The sequence below is a fragment of the Amyelois transitella genome, chromosome 19, assembly GCF_032362555.1.
Source record: "Amyelois transitella isolate CPQ chromosome 19, ilAmyTran1.1, whole genome shotgun sequence".
NCBI classification, from domain to species: domain Eukaryota; kingdom Metazoa; phylum Arthropoda; class Insecta; order Lepidoptera; family Pyralidae; genus Amyelois; species Amyelois transitella.
Window position 1 is genome coordinate 3010837 of NC_083522.1, and position 22973 is coordinate 3033809.

General features: G+C 36.7%; 2 protein-coding genes across 2 annotated transcripts; one reads left to right on the forward strand and one right to left on the reverse strand.

The window, feature by feature from the left end:
• Positions 1–1287: 1287 nt before the first annotated feature.
• On the forward strand, positions 1288–19286 carry LOC106137225 (uncharacterized). Its single transcript, XM_013338023.2, has 18 exons — positions 1288–1498; positions 1575–1968; positions 2892–3083; positions 3555–3766; positions 4170–4395; positions 5287–5384; positions 5477–6920; positions 7288–7722; positions 7794–9122; positions 9247–9585; positions 9851–11251; positions 11374–12545; positions 12881–13135; positions 13913–14024; positions 14362–14582; positions 15173–15280; positions 18809–18934; positions 19181–19286. Exons 1-18 carry the CDS (start codon positions 1463–1465, stop codon positions 19223–19225), a joined length of 8145 nt encoding a protein of 2714 aa, XP_013193477.2. The 5' UTR covers positions 1288–1462; the 3' UTR covers positions 19226–19286.
• A 336-nt stretch (positions 19287–19622) lies between these two features.
• LOC106137249 (bis(5'-nucleosyl)-tetraphosphatase [asymmetrical]) lies at positions 19623–22221 on the reverse strand. Its single transcript, XM_013338049.2, has 3 exons — positions 21848–22221; positions 20996–21081; positions 19623–20401 (listed from the first exon to the last, which is right to left on the reverse strand). Exons 1-3 carry the CDS (start codon positions 21957–21959, stop codon positions 20177–20179), a joined length of 423 nt encoding a protein of 140 aa, XP_013193503.1. The 5' UTR covers positions 21960–22221; the 3' UTR covers positions 19623–20176.
• Positions 22222–22973: the final 752 nt, after the last annotated feature.

The following is a 22973-nucleotide window of genomic DNA, read 5'->3' on the forward strand; positions in this document are numbered from 1 at the left end:
TAGGTGATGGACTAGCAAACTGTGATTTTTTAATATCAATTAAATCATACAGCTGAACGTGGTCTTTCAGTCTTTTTAAGGCTATATGTTCTGTCTACTCCGTCAGGGATAAAGACGTGATTATTAGAATGTAGGTATGTCATAGTTTCATGAAATTTCGCCTATCCGGAAAGTCATAGGTTAGGTAGGTACCTACCTACCTCAGGGTGGTAGGTAACTTCGTGTCATTTCACCTGCTTGGGCCATAAAGAATAATTGTTAGGGACCTCAGAGTATCGATTATTAATTATAAATTATTCAATTAGCGCGTTTTTCATTAGTGACTGTTGGTAGCACTGCAGTTGGCGGTCTATGGCTCGTACAGCGTGCCGTCGACTACGTAAGACCTCGGTCTGTCTGACCGACTTGGACTCTTGGACAGACTGGATTGAACGTATGTAATTAAGCGGCGCTGGTTGCGGACGACTTTTGCAACAATCTATTGAAAAAACCACACCATATTTATCATCGTGAATAGATAAACTTTTCGAAAACACAACGCAATATCGCCACAGCAAAATAACACCGGGAATTGCAGTGTGTAGGTTTGCGACGAGAACAGAAATAACGGAACCAGACAAATAAAACACTTTTTGCAATTATCGTTTAGCATAGGTAGATTAAAAAGTCTTGACCATGCCATATGTGATCACGTACGTCCTTTTCTGTAGTCCATACTATATTATATATGCAATATTTAATGATTTACTTCACTGGTTAAACTGTGAACATGAAGAGCCAACTAATAAACTTATAACTGGGATTGTTTCATTAGCATCTGGCATATTTTCTATGTTTAACAATGTAAGTATGAAATTAAAATCACATCAACCTCCTCCAAAACCGTCAAAGTAATGTATTTTTACTGAAATCAAGTTTACAGGTTTGACTGTAAAAAATAACAAGAAAACTTATAATCTTATATATATTAGAAATTTTATGATATTGGTTGAGATACGAACAATGCGAATATTATACAATAGCTAGATATGGGACGGACTTTAAATTGTACGGCTGGCGAAATTGCCAATCAGTTGCTGGTCGCTAATCGACCGCACGCTGCCTGCCTCTTTGCTGCCTGCACTAGTCACTAGTTTTGTTCAGTCAAAGTTTGTCCAAGTCGGCAGACCTGGGTCGGACGAAGTCAACGGCACGCTGCGCAGACCCTATGTCATAAAAAGTATCTCGATTGTGTTTGTGCTTTGTTCCTATGTCAATGTCAGATTGACAAATATGGCTTCGCAAAAACAAATTCAAACTACAACGGCCTAACAACTTTTTAACGAGCAAACAACTGGAAATTATTTGTTACTTTTGTAGTACAACAGCTATACATTTTTATGAATTAGGTAATGTGAGTTTATTAATGTGAGAAGTGTACGTGTATGAATTTTGTATAACGGATAACAGACACTATTTCACTATGTTGACGAAATGGAAGACAATTCTTACAAACTGGGTAAGAAAAACAATGTTAAAAGTTACACCTGCCTTTTTTTCCTGAATTATTTTACTATTTGTAATTTTCCTTACAGATAAACTGTTATTTTGATGAAAGTTTAACGGGCGTACGAAATGTGAGCTTTGAATCGTTAATCAATATTATTTCACACTTGCGAGAGAACCTAAATCTTGACGAGTCGAAGTCTTCTATATTGGAGGCGCATACAGTTGAAGAGTTCATAACAGAGAAGTACCCGGATTTCCAATTCGAAAATGGTACCAGTGAGCCAGCCAATGAAGAAGATGTGTACATTGTGGCATCTTTGTTATTATTATTTGTGTGTCTTAACTCCAAAGATGTGGACATCAAGAACGCCATGTGTAGTAAACTTAGTATTGAGGACCAGGAGACGATCATGAAGTTTAGTAAATATCTGATGGAATGTTCTCCAATATCATATAGAGATGTAGAAAATGCCATAACAGGTAAGTAAGTTTTGTGTTTTCTTTTTGTTATTGAAGCCAAAAGCAACTTACTGTTTCTTGAAATATTTACTAAAACTGCAATGGTGTGGCACCGAAGGTACTTACCTAGAGAGACTCATAAACTCTATTGCACCTCAAGAGTAAAAAGCATTAAGTCCATCTGTTCTACTTTACTAATTGTAAATGTTACAGTAAAGAATAAATAAATTAATAAAAGTAAAACATTCAAAACAGACAGAGATACCTAGTTTTTGTATCAGCAGTAAATTTCTTCAGCAATTGGATACATATATATCTAATAACTTTAAATGATTGGTTGTCATATAAATAAGATTAGTACTATTTAGCTCTAAAATTCATTTTATTCTTCATACTCTGCATTAAATTAATGAACAATTTCATGAAAATCAGTTCAGTGGTCTAGTTATTAAAGACAGACAAACACACCTTGACATTTTAAATTAGGTTTATTATATTACCTTATAATACTGACCATATGAATAGGTCACCTTGGCAAAATTTGACAATGCACATAGCCCAACTTTCTGCCAAATAAAACCATATGAAGCACTTTGTGAGATTGTTGGCTCTGTCTATCCTGTGAGGGATAAAGATGTTATTATATGTATGTAAACTATCTATCTCATGTTACAGAGCATGTTACAGTTTACGGCCTCTGTGGCGCAGCGGTAGTACGCTTGTCTGTGTCACCGGAGGTCCCGGGTTCGAATCCCGGTAAGGGCATGACGAGAAAAGAACTTTCTCTGATTGGCCTGGGTCTTGGATGTTTATCTATATAAGTATTTATTATAAAATAAAGTTTCGTTGAGTTAGTATCTCGTAACACAAGTCTCGAACTTACTTCGAGGCTAACTCAATCTGTGTAATTTGTCCCGTATATATTTATTTATTTATATTTACAGAGGCATGCGGGCAAGACATAGCATGTACAGAACCCACAAATGGACGAGCAACTGTTGCCGAAACTCCTCCCCCTCTCCGCTCTCTCCATGGTGAAGTTAGACGACTGCAAGCAGCCCTTGACGCGGAGAGGTTTGATCGTAACTATCTGCAAGACGAACTGGCACGCACAAATTTGAAGTTGGAGAAACTACGTAAGATATATCTGTGTTTTTATTATTTTTTGCCTGTGATGTTTCTCTTGTAGTGTAAAAGCGGCTATTTTACGCCTGAAAGTCGTGCCAATTTCATCAAAATCATTTTTTTTACTCTACGGCCCAAAACAAAGCATGGTTCAGGAAATTTGAACTGAGAAGATTTCCATAAAATCAAATAATAAAATGTGTGGTGTGGTTCCCGGCACCCAATAAAAAAAGAATAAGTCCACTACGCCCATGGATGTCGTAAAGGACGACTAAGGGATAGAGGCTTATCGAATTGGGATTTTGGCACTAGGCTAGCAACCTGTAACTATTTGAAACTCACTTCCATCATTAAGCCAGACGGCTGAACATCTTTTCAAGACTTGGCTCTAACTACTACTTCACAAAGGGTATAGACGGGGGGCTTAGATAATGAACATATTATTTTATGAAAATTGATTAAAAATAATATTATACTTCCAGAAAAAGACAAGGAACAATACAAAATCGAAATTGTTAACCTGAAATCTAAGATTTCACTTTGCTGCGGGCAAGAGGCGGAGACTAAGGCTGATAGTGGGGGGGAAGGCTCGAGCAAGCTGATAAGGCAGCTGCAACAGATTGAGGAAAAGCTGGTGGAGACACAGGGGCAGTTGGATGATGTCCAGTATGAGAGGGACACTTATAAAGCTAAGGTAGGTTCTTTTAAAGCTAAGGTAGAGCTGTGTGGTTTAGAATAGGACCGCCGCATTTTAGAAAAGAAGCCCATCGCCGAAAAGAAGAATTCCAAGTTTATAAACCTATCCCTTAGTCGCCTTTTGCGACATCCATGAGAACGAGATGGAGTGGCCCTATTTTTTTTTTATTGGTGCTGGCAACCACACGGCTGGATTTCGGTTTCATATAAGGTGATTTAATTTAAGAATTAAGTATCTGCATTTAAACTCACATTAAGAACTTATGTTGATAGCCTCCCTTTTGTTTATTTATTATATCATTGTTTTAGTTAGGTTACTCTAACCGTCACTTCGCCAGGACATCCTCGATTTGATCAAATAAACATTCGAGCCTTACGGTTAAAATGATAATAAATTCCAGATTGATGAACTCAAACAAGAGCGGGACAAGTGGCTCGCGTTCAGCCAACAGGAGGCCAACCGGGTCAGTCAACTCACCAGCGAACTCGAAACTGAAAGGTGTCATGTGAATTCCTTGAAAGAGCTCGTCACAGAGCTGAGGCAGCATAACCAGCTGTACAGACTCGACGCCAGTCAGTGCGAGGTCGATGACCCCGATACCAGTCTACATTCAGTGCATAACTCATGTAAGTTGGTAATTCATAATAATCCTCGCCGTTACCACCGGCCATCCCGCGATGATATGGCTACGCGAGTTGCGTGTATCGTCAGCCCCAGAAAATGGTTCACAACTCTAAAGAGGCTTTGTAGGGAGTCAAGAAAGGGTGAGCTGTTAGAGAGCTAACGCGAGAGCAGCGCACTCCTCCCATGATTCAGCTTGTATAACTGAAAGGTGGATAGAGCCATGTGGTAGTCAAAGAAGGGTGGTCGCTTACACGGGAGTCGGCTTTCCTAATCATGCGATGTCAGGCATGCTGCTGTCAAAGTTGGTATTTTATCTGGTTAAAATAATAAAATCGTTATACGGTATGGTCCCGGCGTGACGTCATCAAGAGAGGGTCACCGAACGAACGTAGGAAATTGGTCCGGAAGTCTTAATATGTAAGAGAGAAAGGATGTTTTTGTAATATTTTTTCAAGTAAATAATTTCGTTTGTATTACTGTTGGTAGTTGCTGATTGCCATGTGAAAACATTTATTTTCTTTAGTCGCAAAGTTCCACGTTCAATTAAGTGATGTTTTAAATATTCCATAATAATTAATAAAAATTTAGAATTTGAACATTTGAACTTGTAGATCTTGATTTATAAGAGGCATATTCCCAGCAGTGGGTAAATATATTCTGAAGAAAAAGAAGAAGCAGATCTTGATTATGACTTACCCAATCCAGATACATGGTCGAAGGCGCACCCTGGGCTCTTCAGAGAAGTTAGGCTGTAACCACAACTAACAACAGGCAGAAGAAGAAGATTTCTAACGCTAATAAGAATATGCAGTACCTCGCATCTAATTATTTGTGTCAAGTGTTCTTTATGACAAGTAAACAAATTAATTTGTGTGATGTGCTCTTTGTTTTAGCAATTTGTAGTGAAGTATGTGCTAATGTTGTTGAAGTTCAACTAGGGGAAGAGAGAGCAAAAATTGTAGTTCTCAAGCAGCAAATTCAGAGTTTACAGGTATGTTCTTTTTTTTTCTAATATAACCAATATATGTAGAATAATAAGGTCGTGAGAAATGTTAATAATTAAAATAAATTATTTTGTTATAGGAACAGTTATACGACCTTAATAGGAAAAGTGAAGAGGAAAAGCAATCCTTAGAGAGAGTTGTTTCTGAAAGAGAAAATGAAATTTTCAATCTGAAACATCGAATCAATGAGGAGATTGAAGAAAAAAACAATTTAAAGGCTCACTTCAGTGATCAAGTAAGCGGGCTTAACAATGAAATGAATGAACTCGAACAGAAATTGACAAACAACACAGAACACTCCAGAAGAATTATTGAAGAAAAGATGCAGGATATTCAAACACTTCAAGAAGAAAAACTATCTTTACTCCAAAGCCTTTCTAATGAAACCACCAAACTTAATGGAATTATAACAAATCTGGTATCAGATTTAGACTCAGAGAGAATATCCAAGGCGAATATGAGAGACGATTACGAGAATAAGATCATGAAACTAAATGAGAAAGTTTTGAATAGGAATAACGAGTTGGTTGAGCTACAGAACAAGATTTCTGAGGCAGGTGAACGACTAGAGGATCTCCATGCAGATCTTCGTAGAGAGAGACAAGCAAGACAAGATACTATCGAAAAGTATGACATAGAATTAAAACAGGTAAAGGAACAAAATGCTGTCATTGAAAATTTATTGCAAGAAAAAACAAAAGAAGTTGAAGGATTATCTAAGCAGCTGATTGATATTAGTCAATGCAAAGATGAACTTGACAAAACCTTTGATGAATGTAAACGGACTATTGCCGGCCTTCACGAAAATTGTAAACAACTAGAAGAAACTAAAATTGCCTTACAAAATGAAATAGAATATGGTAATACCAAGGTTGAAGATATGCTAAAAGATATTGAAAACATGAGAAAGAAGTTCACTGAAGAAAGGAACAAACTTATGCAAGACATCGATGAGAGAAATGCTACCATTAACACTCTCCATACACAACTGCAAAATGAAATCGAATACAAAATGAAAATTCAGCATGAACTAACTTCTTTACAAACATCTAAAATATCTCTATTAGATGACATCAACAGTTTGAATGATAAATTGTCAAAATTAAAGAAAGAGATTCAAGATAAAGACCAAACTATTGAAGGTCTAGATTTGTACTTGAAAGAAGAAAAACATGAAAATGAAAAATTGAAAACTAACTGTGAGAAAATTGATGAAAAGCTAAAAACAGCCAATAATGAAATTATTATTAAAGATAATCACATAAAACAAATGCAAAGCACCCTACATAAGAAAATGCAGTATTATGAAGACGAAATACGCAAATATAACCAAAATTTCCAGCTTGAACATAATAAATTACTTACTGTTATAGAAGAAAAAGGTAGTGTCCAAATTGAACAAGAGTATCTGGCTAAGGAAAAAATTCGGTTAGAGAATTGTTTAAGTGAACAATCTGACGAAATTTTACAGTTGCGTTCCGAATGTGAAAACTTTATGGAATTCGTGAAGGAAAACAAAATGGGTATGTAGTTCTCGAATAATAATAGGTATATTATGTTCTATCTATACTAATATTATAAAGCTGAAGAGTTTGTTTGTTTGAATGCGCTAATCTCAGGAACTACTAGATCGAATTGAAAAATTATTTTTGTGTTGAATAGACTATTTATCGAGGAATGCTTAAGGCTATATAACATAGCTAGCTATATAACGCTGCAACTATTAGGAGCGAAGAAATAATGGAAAATGTGAAGAAAAACGGGGTAAATTATTCATCCTTGAGAGCTTCAATGATGCCCAAAATAACTATTCCACGCGGACGAAGTCGCGGGCACAGCTAGTTACGACATATAATCTTATAGAAAGTTATTTATTATTTATTTTTTCAGTGATTGAGTCTTTGGAAAAGAAATTGGACGAAGAAACTGCGCGCCGCATCGAAATAGGCATGGAATTTGATACCGAGACGTCTCGTCTAATGGCCAGACTTAATGAAACGGAGAAAACTATGAAAGAGCTCAAATTTAAATCAAACAAATGTATCGAGGAAAAGGAATTAGAGATCCAAACTCTCAATGTAGAGTTAGTAAAGCTACAGAAGACGATAGCTACTAGTAGGGAAAAAATACTTATTTTAGAAAAAGAAAAAATCGCATTATCAAGTAAATTAGACGATGAGGCAGAATACACGAAGAATTTAGAGAAGGAATATCAAAATAAATGCATTACCATGTCAGAAGTCACTGCTGAGCTGAATGGCCAGATTGATAAGTTTAAAACTGAAAGTGAAAATCTTTTAAAGACTGTGAATGATAAACAAAAAGGTAAATTACTGTTTTTCTTTTTTTTTAGCTTTTATAAAGTGAACCATACTAACCTTTGTATTTGCTTTCAGAAATTGTTACTCTTGAAGAGAAGGTGTCTCTACTAAATGAGGAACTTAAAAAGGAAATTCAACATAGAAAAGAAGCAATTGAAATATTAGAACAAGAGAAGGAGCAGTTACATTTTGTTCTTGAAGATGACAATAGTAATCATGAGGTTATTTTAAAAGAAAAGGATGCTATTATCGAACAATTAGAGGATGAACTTAAACTTGGATCACTTCAGTTAGATTCTTTACAGAAAGATTATGAAGAGACCGTATTAACATTTGAAAAATACAAAGTAAACACACATGAAACTATAGACGCAAAGGATAATCACATTAAGGAATTAGAGAATAGTATTGAACAATTGAAATTGGCTATTGATTCCAACTCCAATGAAATGAAAATCATGGAAATGCAGATGACTCAACAAATAGAAGGGCTTCTGAAAGATATAGATAAATGTAAAAGTGAACTGGTTGAGGAAAAAGCCATAAAAGATACATTAGAAAGTGAGAAAGCTTCATTGCTTGGTAACAAAGACTTGTTGGAGCGGCAGTTGAATGAAGTGTTTACCGACATTACTGTTATAAAGACAGATAAAGATTCACTTGGTAAAACTAATGATATGTTAAGTCAACAGGTGATGGAAGAGAAATCTGCTCGTGCATTTGTAGAAGAACAAATGAAAAGTTTACAAGTTGAATGTATAAATTTACAGCAAGAATTAGCGAAAGAAGTTGCCGTTAAAAGGCAGCTCGTTGATGATAATGAGTGTTTGATGCAACAACTGGTTGAAGAAAAATCTGCGAAGGAACTCGCAGAGCAAGAAAGACAGATTGTACTAAAAGCAAAAGAAGAGTTTGAAAGTAAATTCTCGCATGATAAAGATAATTATTCTAAGCAAATAGTCACATTGCTAGAGAAGCATGCTCTTTTAAACAAGGAGCTTGAAAGCGAGAAGATTGCTAAGCAAGCATTAGAAAAAGAAATAGAAAGATTAGTGCAAGTGTCTAAAGAGCAGTCGCTTTTGAATGAGAGAATTGTTGAAGAAAATGAAAAGTTACGTAAATCGAACAATTCCCTCATTAGTGATGTAGACGGATATAAGCTTAAATACGAAAATTTGACTGACGAACATCGAATGCTGACTGAAGAGAAGAAAATAATTGAAAAGGTATCAACTGAATTGAATGATGCTTTAGACGAAATAAAACGGGATAAGATAGTTGTGGAACAGTTATTTGCCGAAGCGCGTGAAAGGAATGAACAGTATGCCTTGGAAATTAAAGAAAAACTGGCTAAACTGAGTGACCTTGATCAGCAGATAAACGAATTGATGCAAAAATGTCAAGGTAAGTTATGATCATATGACTTGTTAAATACCAAGTCATAACTAAATAGTTATGCCTGGGTTTTTTTATTTACGAAAATTATTTGTAATAATTTATGTTAAAACTGCATGTTTTATTTTTACAGACAAGGAAGAGATGAATACTCAACTATCAAATATGTTAGAAATGGGAATAAAAAAAATATTTGAAGATATAAAAAAGGAACAACTACAAAATGAAGTGTTACAAAAGTTGATTGGTGAAGAATTTAAAAGCAATCATGACAAATGCGAATGTTTGATCGCTATAGCTGAAACACTGACGACAGAATTATCGCGTCTGAAGAAGATAGGAAAGTCTTTGAAAGAAGAAAATTCTTCACTTATCGAAATTAAGGACTCGGTTCGTCAGAAGGAACTTATTATACATGAGTTACAGAACGACAATAAGAAACTTCATAATATGTTGGACGAAAAGAAAATTGGTCAGTATATTTCCTTTTTGACAGCATTTGCCTTCAAAAATTGAAACTTGACACTAGAAAACTGGACGTGTAACTGTGATCCCATTTACTTATAAATTGCTTGTTTTTAAAACTTACTCAATCTAAGATCGAACCACGATGTTATAATCGTACCCCGAATTTTTCAGAGAGGCAAGGATTTAACGCTTTGAGCATGATAATGATCTTTACTTTATGTTTTACTGAAGGTCGTCATATGAAAAATGTACAACTTTTTTGATTTCAGAATTAATGAGTCTATCTGAAGCGAATACCACTCTAGAAAGCAAGCAGAGAGATTTCCAGAAATTACAACATGAAAATGAACATCTACACAAGGAGTTTGACGATGTGAAAGTACAATTAGAAATTGAAATACAATCATTAAATGATAAAATTATTGACAAGGAGATTGAGACTGACAAACTGAAAAAAGACTTAGAATCAAAGGAGTTCGAACTAAGAGAGTCGAAAAAAGAGAAGGAGATTGAAGTAGAAAAGATGAGGGAACAAGAGTTAGAACTGGAGAAATTGATGGAATCAAAGAAGTTTGAAGTGGAACAGTTGAGGAAAGAAAAGGAGTTAGAAGTAGAGAGGTTGAAGGAAACAAAGAACTTAGAACTGGAACGGTTGAAGGAAGCGAAAGAGCTTGAGGTGGAAAAATTGAAACAGAATTTAGAGATAGCACAGCTTGCTGATAATATAACACACAAGCTGCAAAATGACTTAGAAGCAAAAGAGCTAGAAATGGAAAGGTTGAAAGAAGTGAAGGAGGCGGAAGTTGCGAATTTGAGACAGAAGTTAGAGACAGTAAAAAGTACTGAAAAATTAAATGACAAAATAAAAAAAGACTTAGAAGCAAAAGAGTTAGAACTGGAAATGTTAAAGGAAGCTAAAGAAGCGGAGGTGCAAAGGTTGAAACAGAAGTTAGAGGCGGCAGAACGCGCTGCTGATATGACCGAAATACTGAAAAAAGACTTGCAAGCAAAGGAGTTAGACCTAGAAAAGTTGAAGGAAGCAAAAGAAGTAGAAATGAAAATGTTAAAACAGAAATTATTAACAGCAGAACATGCTGAAAATTTGGTAGACAAACTTAAAAAAGACTTGCACGCGAAAGAGATGGAAGTGGAGATGTTAAAACAGAAGTTAGAGACGACAGAAAATGCTGAGCATATGACTGATATTCTTAAAAAAGAATTGGAAGCAAAAGAGTTAAAACTTAAATGTTTTAAGGAAGCGCATGAGGCAGAAGTGCAGAGCTTGAAACAGAAATTAGAGGCAGCAGAATGTGGTGAAAAATTAACTGATAAACTGAAAAAAGACTTGGAGGCGAACGAGTTTGAAGTGGAGATGTTAAAACAGAAATTAAAGAGGGTAGAACATGTAGAAAATATGACTGACAAACTAAAAAGAGACTTGGAAGCGAGGGAGATACAGATGGAAAGGTTGAAGGAAGCAAAGGAGTTTGAAGTGGAGAGGTTAAGAGAAGAAAATGAGTTAGAACTGGAAAGGTTGAAGGAAGTAAAGGAGATTGAAGTGCAGAGGTTGAAACAAAAGTTGGAGATGTTTGAGCGTGATGAAGCGGCAAAGGCGCTGAGGAATGAAAAGGAGGCGTTGGTTAAAGCTGCAGGAGGTCACGTCGATACATGTAAGTTATTTAACCCGGTTTAATATAATAAATATGATCGTATCTCTTTCCCGGAGAGGTAGACAAAGACAACATCTTTCACTTATTGCTGTTCCTGCTTTTAAAAATAATTTTTATTTCAGACTTTGTCGTCTCCTACGAGAAGCCATCCTCCAAATTGTCGAGCTCTGGCGAGAGGGACGCGCACCATAACCAGGTAGATAACACATCAGACTACACACAATCATCCATGGAGAGCTTTAAAACCATATCCGACTTAGAAAAGATCATACACGACAAGAACAGGACCATAACAACACTTCAAAGTGACGTTACCTACATGAAGACATTGTTGGCGGAGTCTGAGAACAGATTACTGGATGTGACGAAAGAACTCGAAATATCCAAAGAGAACTGCTACCAGCTGTCCACTCAGTTGAAGAAAATAGTCCATCAGAAGAACGAGGAAATCGCCGAACTAAAAAAACAGGTCTCCAAGATGAGCGTCACGGAAAACAGAGCGACGCAAATAATCAAAGTGTCGGCCAAGTATCAAGCCATCATACTGAAGCGGATAGCCGAAATTAAAAACAATACCGTGTTGAAAGAACTGACCAATTACGGTAACAGCGCGAACTGCGACAACGATCTGCGACGAAGTCTCACAGCGGGGACGATCACGATGGAGGACTTGGAAAATTTTTTGGAAACAACCGAGCGGCATATCAGAAAATGTTCGGAAAAGCAGCAGGCCTTGCAAAAAGAACGCGACAGACTTACCGAGGTCAACAGAATTAACGAGTCGGAGATAATCGGCTTGAAGAAGTTCTTGACTGAGCTTTCGGTCAGCTATAAAACGTTTAGTAACATCAAGGAATTGTACGCTCGGAAGTTGAGTGGTGTCGTGTCCATACAGAGGACCGTAAGGCGGGAGATACTGAGTTTGGACGGGCACGTGACAGACGCCACCATGTGTAAATTAGAAAGGGGTTACGCGGCCGTGATGCAGGACCTTTCAGAGTGTTGTATGAATATGGAGAGATGGGTGGAGCGGTGCTTAGGCAGGACTATATCGCCGGAGAAGATCAAGCAGGCGTTTTCTAGCGACAGCGAGCGCGCTTCTCTCGCCTCTACCACATTCCAGAACGCCAGTCTCGAGGTCCAGTTAGACGAGATGGAGAAATCCTTCCAGAGATTGTTGGAAGAAGTGATCCGGGCGCGGAAGGGGGAAGGCGCTAAAGAAGCCCAAGCCGTGACAGTGATGGAAGTACGGGCGGAATACGAAGACAAGCTCAACAGAATGAAGGCTAAAATGGTCAGTATACTCCCTCTACTGTTATTGATATTGCTATATCAGATCGTGTGGTGGTTTTACCTTCAAATGGATTATTAAAGTGTGGCTTTTTATTTATTGTTATGACTTTGAAGTCAGTTTGTTTAATAAATGTTTTAATGGATACTTTTTGTTTTATTTTTTAGTTTTCAGTCGCTTAGTGTTCATTAAAACATGTAGTTTAGTCCCGCTTGCAGATGACAAGGTAAAGACTCAAATATAGGCATGCCCGCACGTCTGTCGCATGTTTTTGGCTTGGCATGGTTTTTTTTTTAATTTCTTTCGAACATGCAGTAAAAGAATTGTCTATGTTCCAGAAACAACTATACCAAGAGCAAATAGCGGTGTTCCAAGAGAAACAGAAACAGGAAATACGAGATTTGGAGAGGGAGTTGCAAGCGGCTCGGAATAAGTTGGCGGATTCGAGCAAAGCGTATGAAGAGCATATCCGTGGTTTGACAATGGAGCTGTGGGACGTGGGGCAGAAGTTCCTGGTGAAGAAGGACGAGGCGGAGTGGCTGAGAAGGAAACAGCAGTCCGGCTCGCTCATGTCCTTACAGCACGTGCATTCTGTAAGTTTACTTTTTTATTCGTCGCCTGTTCCCAGTTGCACCCTTAGTCATTATGAACCTTCCGTGAAGGTTCTGGGAGTTTTTCTCCACATTGACTGGTGTGCCGCATTTTCAGCTTTTGTTATTATAATCCTCAACCTGCGTGACACTCAATCCGTTATGTGTTAAAAATAATAAGATAAAATCAATATGTGCCGTGTGGTTCCCGGCACCAATACAAAAAAGAATAGGACCACTCCATCTCTAAATCCATTTTTAAAGATTCATCTTTTATGCGATGGGCTAGCAACCTGTCACTATTTGAATCTCAATCCTATCTTAAAGCCAAATAGCTGAACGTGGCCTATCAGTCTTTACAAGGCTGTAGGTTCTGTCTACCCCGCAAGGGATATAGACGTGATTATATGTATGTATGTATGTAAAATCAATATTTGGTCAGTTAAACAAGAAATTTCTTAAAACTAGTGTTAATTGATAGACATAGTATAAAACAACTAGCTCACGCCCACAGCTCTCGCTTGAAGAGAAGGTATATGTCCTTTTCAGTACTCCACACTATAAAATTTCATGAAGATATCAGTAGAGTGGTTTTGACATGAAAGACTAAAAAACAAAACCGTTTTCATACGGTAATTTTAATTTAAATGATTTAAATAGATTGTGAAGGTGTGAAGGAATAAAAGTTGGATGTCATTTGAGAAGGTCTAAGTTCAGTGGACGTCCTACGGCTGTTATGATGATTGTGAAATAAATTATTGTACGTTTGTTTGATTGCAGTCCGGTCTAGTCCCGCCTTCAGAAGAAATCTCTTCGCGGCCCTCCGACACGCATTCCCTGCGATCTCTCCCCACCACTCACAACGCTAATACCAATACGAACAGTAAACGTGGTATGTATATTTTTCTTTTAAACACATACATATGTATGTAATCACGACTTTATTCCTTGCTGGTAAGATAGAGCCAAGAGTCTTGAAAAGTCTTGAAAAAAGTCTGAAATACCGCGTTCAGCTGTATGGCTAAATGATGAAATTGAGATTATAAATAAATATTAGAAGTACAATAGGGGATAACTTTGTTCGCGCGTTCAAATGGCGCTCCCTATAGGCTCAACAGAATAAATGTTTTCGCGCACAATACACAAATATGATTTCAGGTGCTAACTTACATCGGTGTAACTTACAAGTGGTAATACAGTTTGTAATGCGAACTGACACCGATTTACAGAAGGTCGCGGCCTCCACATGTCCGACGAAGAAGGGGAGGTGTTTGATAACCGCTGGCTGAAAGAGCTGTCGTCCACCCCTCGCCGGCCCCCCTCACCGCGCGAATCCGGCCTCAGACTCTCGGAACTCCGCTGGAGAAATTCTTTGTGTCCACCACATCTGAAGAGCTCGTACCCAGCTGAGACGCAGTTCGCGCCAGTGATTGATGAAGAAGATATCAAGGTAACTGATCGCCATGCCATTTTCAGATTATATACTCGTAGCGGGAGTGATGTTTCAGGGCCAAACGCCACAAATGGAAGATTAAGCCAAGGTAGGTCCCATACCTGGGAAACCGCGGCTCCGACGATGTTAAAACTGAGGTTGTATTTATGCCCCATAAGTAAACTGATTGCGCAGTTTATAAATTTCGCTGCTATTGGTTGAGCGCGTCGCTTTTTTTGCTGTGATTGGCTAATGCCGATGACGTGTGACGTTTGTGGTTGATGAAGAAGATAAGAATGTAACGGATCGCGATTTTGGCATAGGTGCCGTTTGTAACGCCAAATATGAAAGATCGAATAGGATTTGCAATTGATTCAAGTAAACTTTTTAAGCTTTCTACGTCCTATAGTTTCGGTCAAGAGTACCCGAAACCGATGAATTATGAATGTGGATGAGGCGAAGGAAGTATGCAGAGATCGTGGCAAGTGGAAAGATGTAATCTCTGCCTACCCCTCCGGGAAAGAGGCGTTATTGTATGTATGTATGTAGTTTCGATTGAGCCTAATTGGACTATATTGTAATCATATATTTTGATGAATGTTTCACAGTGCGTTGGCACGTCGACGAGACAGCAGCGCAAGGAAGTGGGCATCACAGCCTACAAGAAACCCGGACCGCCCACGCCTAGCAAGCAAGCCGGCAGACTTTCCGCTACGGTCAGTTATTACTTTTTCTTTGATATACATTTGCTGTCCTATATTTGTTATCATTATCAATTCAATTATTTATTTGCTTTTTAGATGTTCTGTACTACCACTTTAATATGTCGACTCAGCAATATTCGAAGGCACAGAATAAAGCAACCTACCGCCAAATCAAACCGAATGATAGCTCAATAAAATAAAAACCTTATTACGAGTACATTAACCTTAAATCCATAATAAAATGCCTTCTGCTATCTCGCTCGTAATAACTGACGGTTCAATTTGCGCCCTCTTTATATTTTCGCGCCAAATAAAAAAAAAATTAACCGTTGGTACAGCGATGTAATTTACAAAACTTATAATATTGTATGCATCTGTTACATTACATATATAATATGAAACCTGATGGGCGTCGTTATTTCCAAATAAATATAAATGGAAAAGGTAACTTGCAGGCGGATTTATGTAGTCTAGGGAACTTGAAATTTCACTTATAGGTGCTATAAGTGGGCTTGCACAAAGAGAGGACCAGAATTTACATTTCACAGAGCCGCGGACGCTCTATTAACCGATTCATTGCGGATGGCACGCCTGCCGTGCCATTACTTTCTTTTACGTGTGGCGTAGGGCGCGGGAGCCGTGTCATTTTTAAATCGATGATAACTCCTTCAAATTAGGTTTTAGGGAGATCTACCCAGAACAAAATTGTCGCTATTTTTCATCTAAATGGTCGTAGCCTTCGTTTCTGGTAATTGTATGATTTTATTAAAAGCAGGTGTAACCAACCTTTTCAGATGCTTAAAATTGCAATTTAATAATACCTAGGCTACATGACTCAATTTTGTTTTGTTTAAATATGGAAACACCTCTAAAAATAAGCCCACTAGTAAAAGAAATACCATGATTACTGAAGAACTCTTTGACATAAAGTCACACTTTTTTGGCGAGTCCAAAACGTTCCATAGAGAAGGCTACCTAGGTGTGACGTCACTTCTAAATAATATGTATTTCGTAGGACACGTGCGTGAACTTTATATGATAACTATGTAAAATATTGTGTTTATGGTATAGGCCTCTTAATAAAAGTTGCTTTGATTTTAATAAGTTACCTTATGATAATACAATTTTTTGCTTTTTCTATAGTTTTAAAATGGACTTGCCCAACTAACTTCAAATAATCTTTAATATAAAAATGAATCGCTAAATGTGTTGGTAAGCACTGTGGTAAGCGCATAACTCAAGAACGCCTGGACCAATTAGGCCAATTCTTTTTTTTTAATATTCTTCGTAGCTCAAGGATGGTTTTTACGGCGAGAAAATGTATGTACCTCGGGCGAAGCCGGGGCGAGCAGCTAGTAGTTACAAAATTAAAAGTGTGATTATTAGTTTCGGTTAGGTAAAAATTTATGTATTATGAAACATTATTTCCAAAACTCTACTCCTGTCATGTAGCCTATTAGTTATGGAAAAATACCACGTGCGGTTCAATATGGCTAATATGAGTCTTATTGCACACGACACTTCATGTCCTAAACAATGGAGGATCCCTGCCGGAGAGATAACAAATTGCATGTCCCTACGAAGTACCAACAATGTAAAATGACCAGTACGTTTTGTACAATATGGTCCATTTTTGCGTGGACAGATAAGAAAAAGGTCCTAAAAAATTCGAAGGTGAATGTTTTCTCATCTTTTGTGAATTAGTTCTGTTTTGCTATCCTTGGTGATCAGATCTGCGTGCGTATCGATGACATTGAGATCGTATATCTGGGCTTTCGACATTTGTGTTGTGAGGACTGTGTTACTGTGCTCTGATCTTCGTAAAAAAACGACTGCTGCTTGTATAACTGGACTCCGTGATCTGCCAATGTGACGACTCAGCCTGTGTACATAAATCTCTGCTTGCCGTAAACTTCATGTAAGTAATTTTTTCATGCCTAATCTGTAGTGTATAGTTAAAAATAGTATATTAATAAAGAAATTGTATTCTAGTAGATACCGTATTAGGTACTTATTGGGTAAGTTACTCTTATTGGTACTCTTTTGAACTCCTATAAGAGCACACTATAAGGTAGGTACTCTTTTGAACAGAGTAAACTTTGTTCAAAAGAGTACCTATCTATGTATCCAATGGAGGGATCCTGTTTGTTCTCATGATTAAATTTATCATAATATGGTTTGTCATAAGGCCTTTCTCATAATTTTTCTAACATAATAATTGATTCACATAAAGTTTATTGCTATAATGCTTGTGTAGGCATAATGTTAGTTTATAATAATGAGTTTTGCTATAAAATAGTATATCATAATGGGTTTGTCATAACAGTTATAGTCATAATCATAGTTTATTATAATTTATTTAGTTCATAAATTCTATTCTAACTCTATTTTAAACCCTTATAAGTGGCTAAAATTTGAATAAGTTTTTTCATAAGATTTTCTAACGAGAAAACGAGAGAATTTTGTTGATGGTTTCCTGAACCTGAAAATGTAAGACATTAACATTTCAATAAGTATTTTCACTTTAAATTACTTAAAAACACTAGTATAGGTTAAGGTACATATAAGTTTGATAATTTTTCCTTTGGTAAATTCAGAGAAAAATTGATTACCGCCGAAAGTGGCCACTTTTGGCGGTAATCAATTTCCCTCGGCGGTTTTGAAAGGAAAAAATATGAAACTGCGAAAAATACTATGTGTTATTTACTATGACACTATGGGATTAGATTTTTAAAATATGATACGGAATTTATAGACGAGTGGCGCTAGTTTCGCTGCACTAGTCGTCTTAATGACTTAATGTATCATATGACAACCATACTAGTAGTATTATAAATGCGGAAGTTATCATGCTTGTAATTTTGTGAATTTGGATGTTTGTTCTCAATCACGCTGAAACGGCTGAACTGATTTGGATGAAATTCTGAACGGGAATAGTACAATCAACTTAAGCTTAGACAATGTATAAATTTGAACGCGGGCGAATTGCGGGAAAAAAGCTAGTATTTTTAATAAATATATACCTATTAAGTACTAAATCAAACTTGACAGTTTATCATTACGTAGTGTAAATAAGTTGAAATTTCTTGTGAGCAAAACCAAAACAATAATTACAGAACTAACTTAAAACCTCATTTAGTCAAGCCCACATTCCTATAAAACTATTCAAACCATTAGGACTTAAAAATAAGTTCAAAAGGTTTTGCACACCTTCATTAGAAATGTCACTTACCTTCCATTTTCAAAAATACACTTGTTATGCCACTTATAATCACTTGAAACAACGTTTCTGTATGTTCGCGTTAGATTTCGAATGTCAACTAAAAGTATGTAAGCCTAAAACATGTAAAAACTGGTTGAAATACTGTATTCTTTTCCACATGGCTGAAGACACAGGAGGCGTGTCATGTAATCGTATGGCGCTTGACCCGGCAGCCGTGTCACATAGTTTTTGTTGAACGCCATTAGTAAAAGTTTGCAAAATTAGGCATCGCAATGAATCGGTTAATAATAAATAATTGAAATTTGAAATGATCGTAGGACTCCGAGCTACGCGAGTCACTCCGGGTGGAGTCCGACCCGTCTCGGAAGAACAACACGCCGCCCCGCAAGACTAGCACCCCGTCCAGGATCCGCGCGCTTTTCAAGAAACACGACACCACCGATGTAAGTTTATTTCATTTTTACCGACACCAAAAAGGTTCTTTTACACACATTACCTCTTTTTATGTATTAGATTCTATTCTCAGAAAGGTTCATATGTATAAATGCTATCCGTGCGAAACCGGGGCAGATCGCTAGTCATTAATAATGACAATATTTTTTTGCACAATATGACGTTGCAGCGAGTCATCAAACTTTAAAGCATACTTCTTTTGTTACAAAGACTAAAAATACGTTTTTTTTTTTCAGGGTACTCCTCGCACCAAACGACTAAGTATTTTTCGGAAGAAATAATAAATGAATCATTTTGTTTGTATTAACGAAATTGTTGAATAAACCTAATAATTTATTTTTATTTTGAATTTTATTTTAACACTAAGATTTTCAGTTAAAAGTAGCATAGGTCACTCACACACTGCTGAAAGTCTATTGAATCCTCAATATAAGTTTTTTTTTTCAAAAGTAATAATATGTATAAACGTCTTTTTTGATATGTGAAGAATTTGCAAAAAGCAAAAACGAACAATGGGAGCGTCGCAATCGGACTAAATCTAGATCGAGGGCTCTTCAAAGTAACTGCCGACCAACCTTATGTTTAACCGTTCATTCCTCACCTCGAGTGAGGAAATTCCTGATGATGAGGGCGCCGGAGCCGAGAAAGAAAGAATAAAACGGCATAAGTAGAAATAACTTATGTTTGTAGAATATTGGTTTTTATTTAATTCGCCATTCGATATTTTACAAATTATTTACAAGTAGTGGGTAAAAAAATTGTTATAACTTTTGTAAAAAGGGAACAGCCTCTTATCGACATCCTTTTTTTTGAAGTCGGGTAAAATTAAGAAAACCTCTTTCAAAAATTTCTTAAAACCGCAGCAAAATCAGTTCAGCAAAACGCGATAACATACATACATACAGGTCAAACTGAGAACCACTTCTTTTTGAAAGTGGTTAAGAACGAAAATCGGTGGACTTTATAATCTTAAAAAGTAGTGAAAACATCAAAACCCACCAAAAACATTGTAAAAATACAAAATTAGGCCCGTGTGGGGATCGAACTCGCTTTGTTTATCGTAATTTTATCTATGTATTTGATAATCTCGGAAAGTTGGGAACTGCTTTTGTTCCTGTTTGAAATGTTGTAAAGCCAGAACAGGTTGCTAGTATTTAATAAATCTCACTTTTTATTCACATACATTTAAATAATGGAGGACATTAAGATACTTTTCACGCTGGCTTAAGCTATTATAATTTTAAAGCTTTCTCATTGAATTCAGCCAATAATTGCTTCATGTCGTCATATCCAGATATCTCCTGAGCCTGTTGTAAGGGCAACCACTTCAGATCTTGATGTTCATGTGATAGTTTAACTTCTTGATTGGGATTCTTCAATTTAGCCAGCCAGTATACCACTGCTTTAGGTTTTCCTTTCACATTGTAATCAAGTGTCTTTGATATATCCTTGTGTATCTGAAAAATATTTACACACAAAAAGTTGGAATATAATATGTATACAGTGATGAGACATTCCATTATGTTTATTGGATTATAGATGTTTGCCCAAGGTTAAGCACTCTGAGGACTTGAGGAAAAACAACTGCCTATATTACTCCTGAAGATCTAGGTTAAATTTCATAAAATTCATTAAGTAATTGCTTTCCAATAACTTAATGACTAAACAACTTAATGACCATATTTTTTATTTTGCCATTGATACCAGTAACTTAATGACAAAACGCTTTGCTGGGGTACATAGAGGCCACCATTTGTCCCCTCAGAAACTCAGAAAATCTGCTCCTCTCACACGTCAATATCACTTGTGGGGTAGACAGAGCCAACAGTCTTGAAAAGACTGAATGGCCACATTCAACTATTTGGCTTAATGATAGAATTGAGATTCAAATAATGACAGGTTGCTAGCCCTACCTAAAAAAGAATCCCAAGTTTGTAAGCCTATCCCTTAGTCGCCTTTTACGACATCCATGGGAAAGAAATGGAGTGGTCCTTTTCTTTTTTGTATTGGTGCCGGGTGCCACACGGCTTATAAATAAAATATAAACCTACTTCTAAATCTACTTCACTGAAACCAGCCTCTTCTTTAGTTTCTCTGAGAGCTGTTACCCAGTCTGATTCACCAGGGTCAACATGACCTAAAACAAATAAGTCATCAATGCAGGTAAGTATATTCTAGTCTTCTATGTTCATTCATACTTTTGTTTTGAGTTCAATTTTATTTCAAATATATTTCTTTTAGTTCTATTAGTTTCTATCTATTGTGGTGTGGACTTCCTTGCGACATAGTTGTAAACTATATTGGTCGCATCATGTAATTTTTTTATTTCTTTGATTATGAACAATGTAATGTTACCTTTTGCGCCAAATAAAGATTTTTCTTTCTTACTTTTCAGTTTCAATACGGAGTGCAAAACGCAAATGAAGAAGTTGCATAACAACTCCACATGTTTTAACCAAGATGTAGGTAAAAATAAATATGTATATTTATAGGTACTTACATCATCATTGAGAGTTAACATTTGTTTTGATTGTACATACATATGATCACGTCTATATCCCTAGCAGGGTAGACAGAGCCACCAGTCTTGAAAAGACTGATAGGCCACGCTCAGCTGTTTGGCTTTGTGATAGAATTGAGATTCAAATAGTGACAGGTTGCTAGCCCATCGCCTAAAAGAGGAATCCCAAGTTTATAAGCCTATCCCTTAGTTGCCTTTTACAACATCCGTGGGAAAGAGATGGAGTGGTCCTATTCTTTTTGTAATGGTGCCGGGAACCACACGGCTGTTTTGATTGTTTGTAAGAATATTGATTGTATGTAATAAGTATTAGACCGATCATAAAAAATCATACACCGTAATAAACACAACCCAATGATACATAGTTAAAACTAAAACAAACCTTTTGGGGGTGTCCAATGATGTTCGCCATACGAAGTTTGTAGTAACAAAAACTGGATACCCTGGCTAACTTTCCTATAGATTACTAAGCCTGCTGCTCGTGTAGGTGACATATTGTTGTATTAGCTACAAAGTTACTACCTACCTACCTAGGAATATATACCTACACTTATAAGCGTTTATTTACTATCTACCTAATTAGGTACCTAGTTTTCTTTATACACTGGTAATAAACTTTGTAAACAGTAGTGTTGCATTGCCAACGATAGTTTATCTATAGGCTATCAATAGTTCTGAGTAAAAGCAGTACAATAGTATCGATAGCGCAGTTACAGTGGATAAATAACATAGAGAACCCGCCAAATAATTGAATTGACATCTAGTTTAGAGATTTGCTCCGATGCGAAATATTGAGAACCGGTGAAATTAACCGGCTTTTCAGCATTCACCTGTGATTAACTGCAGATCACCGATTTTAGCGTAAAAAAAAAATAGAATTTTACTTTTAAACGGATTTTTGATAAAAATCAGATAGGATCATTAATTATTAAATCAAAAATTTGCATCAGAATATAAACAACAATAAAAGATGATTTTGATTAAAAAGCATAACATTTCGACAACATCATTATGCAATATTCTTCTCCTGACATTTAGGACATAGTTACATACATCTTAAAATGACGCCTCTTTCCCGAAGGGGTAGGCAGATACATCATTTACTAGTTACGATCTCTGTAATCTTGACATCAGCGACAACCTGTGTCAGTGTTGTTTGACGGTATTGTACCGAGCTGGTTTGACCATGGAGCGCCGCCCAGAGGTTCTTTGCATCTCGGACTCAAGTGGAGCCGCTGGGTACATGAGGTCTTTTCCGAGCTGTGTTTTTCCAAGGCTCAGCACTCAAAGAAAATGAAGAAAAACAATTGCCAATATTGTACTCCTCAAGATCTAGGCTAAATTTCATCAAATTCGTTGTAAAATCATTAAGTAATGGTTTACCAATAACTTAACGACCATATTTTTGATTTTCCATTGATACCAATAACTTAATAACTAAACGCTTTGCTGGGGTACATAGTGGCCACCATTTGTCCCCTCAGAAACTCAGAAAATCTGCTCGTCTC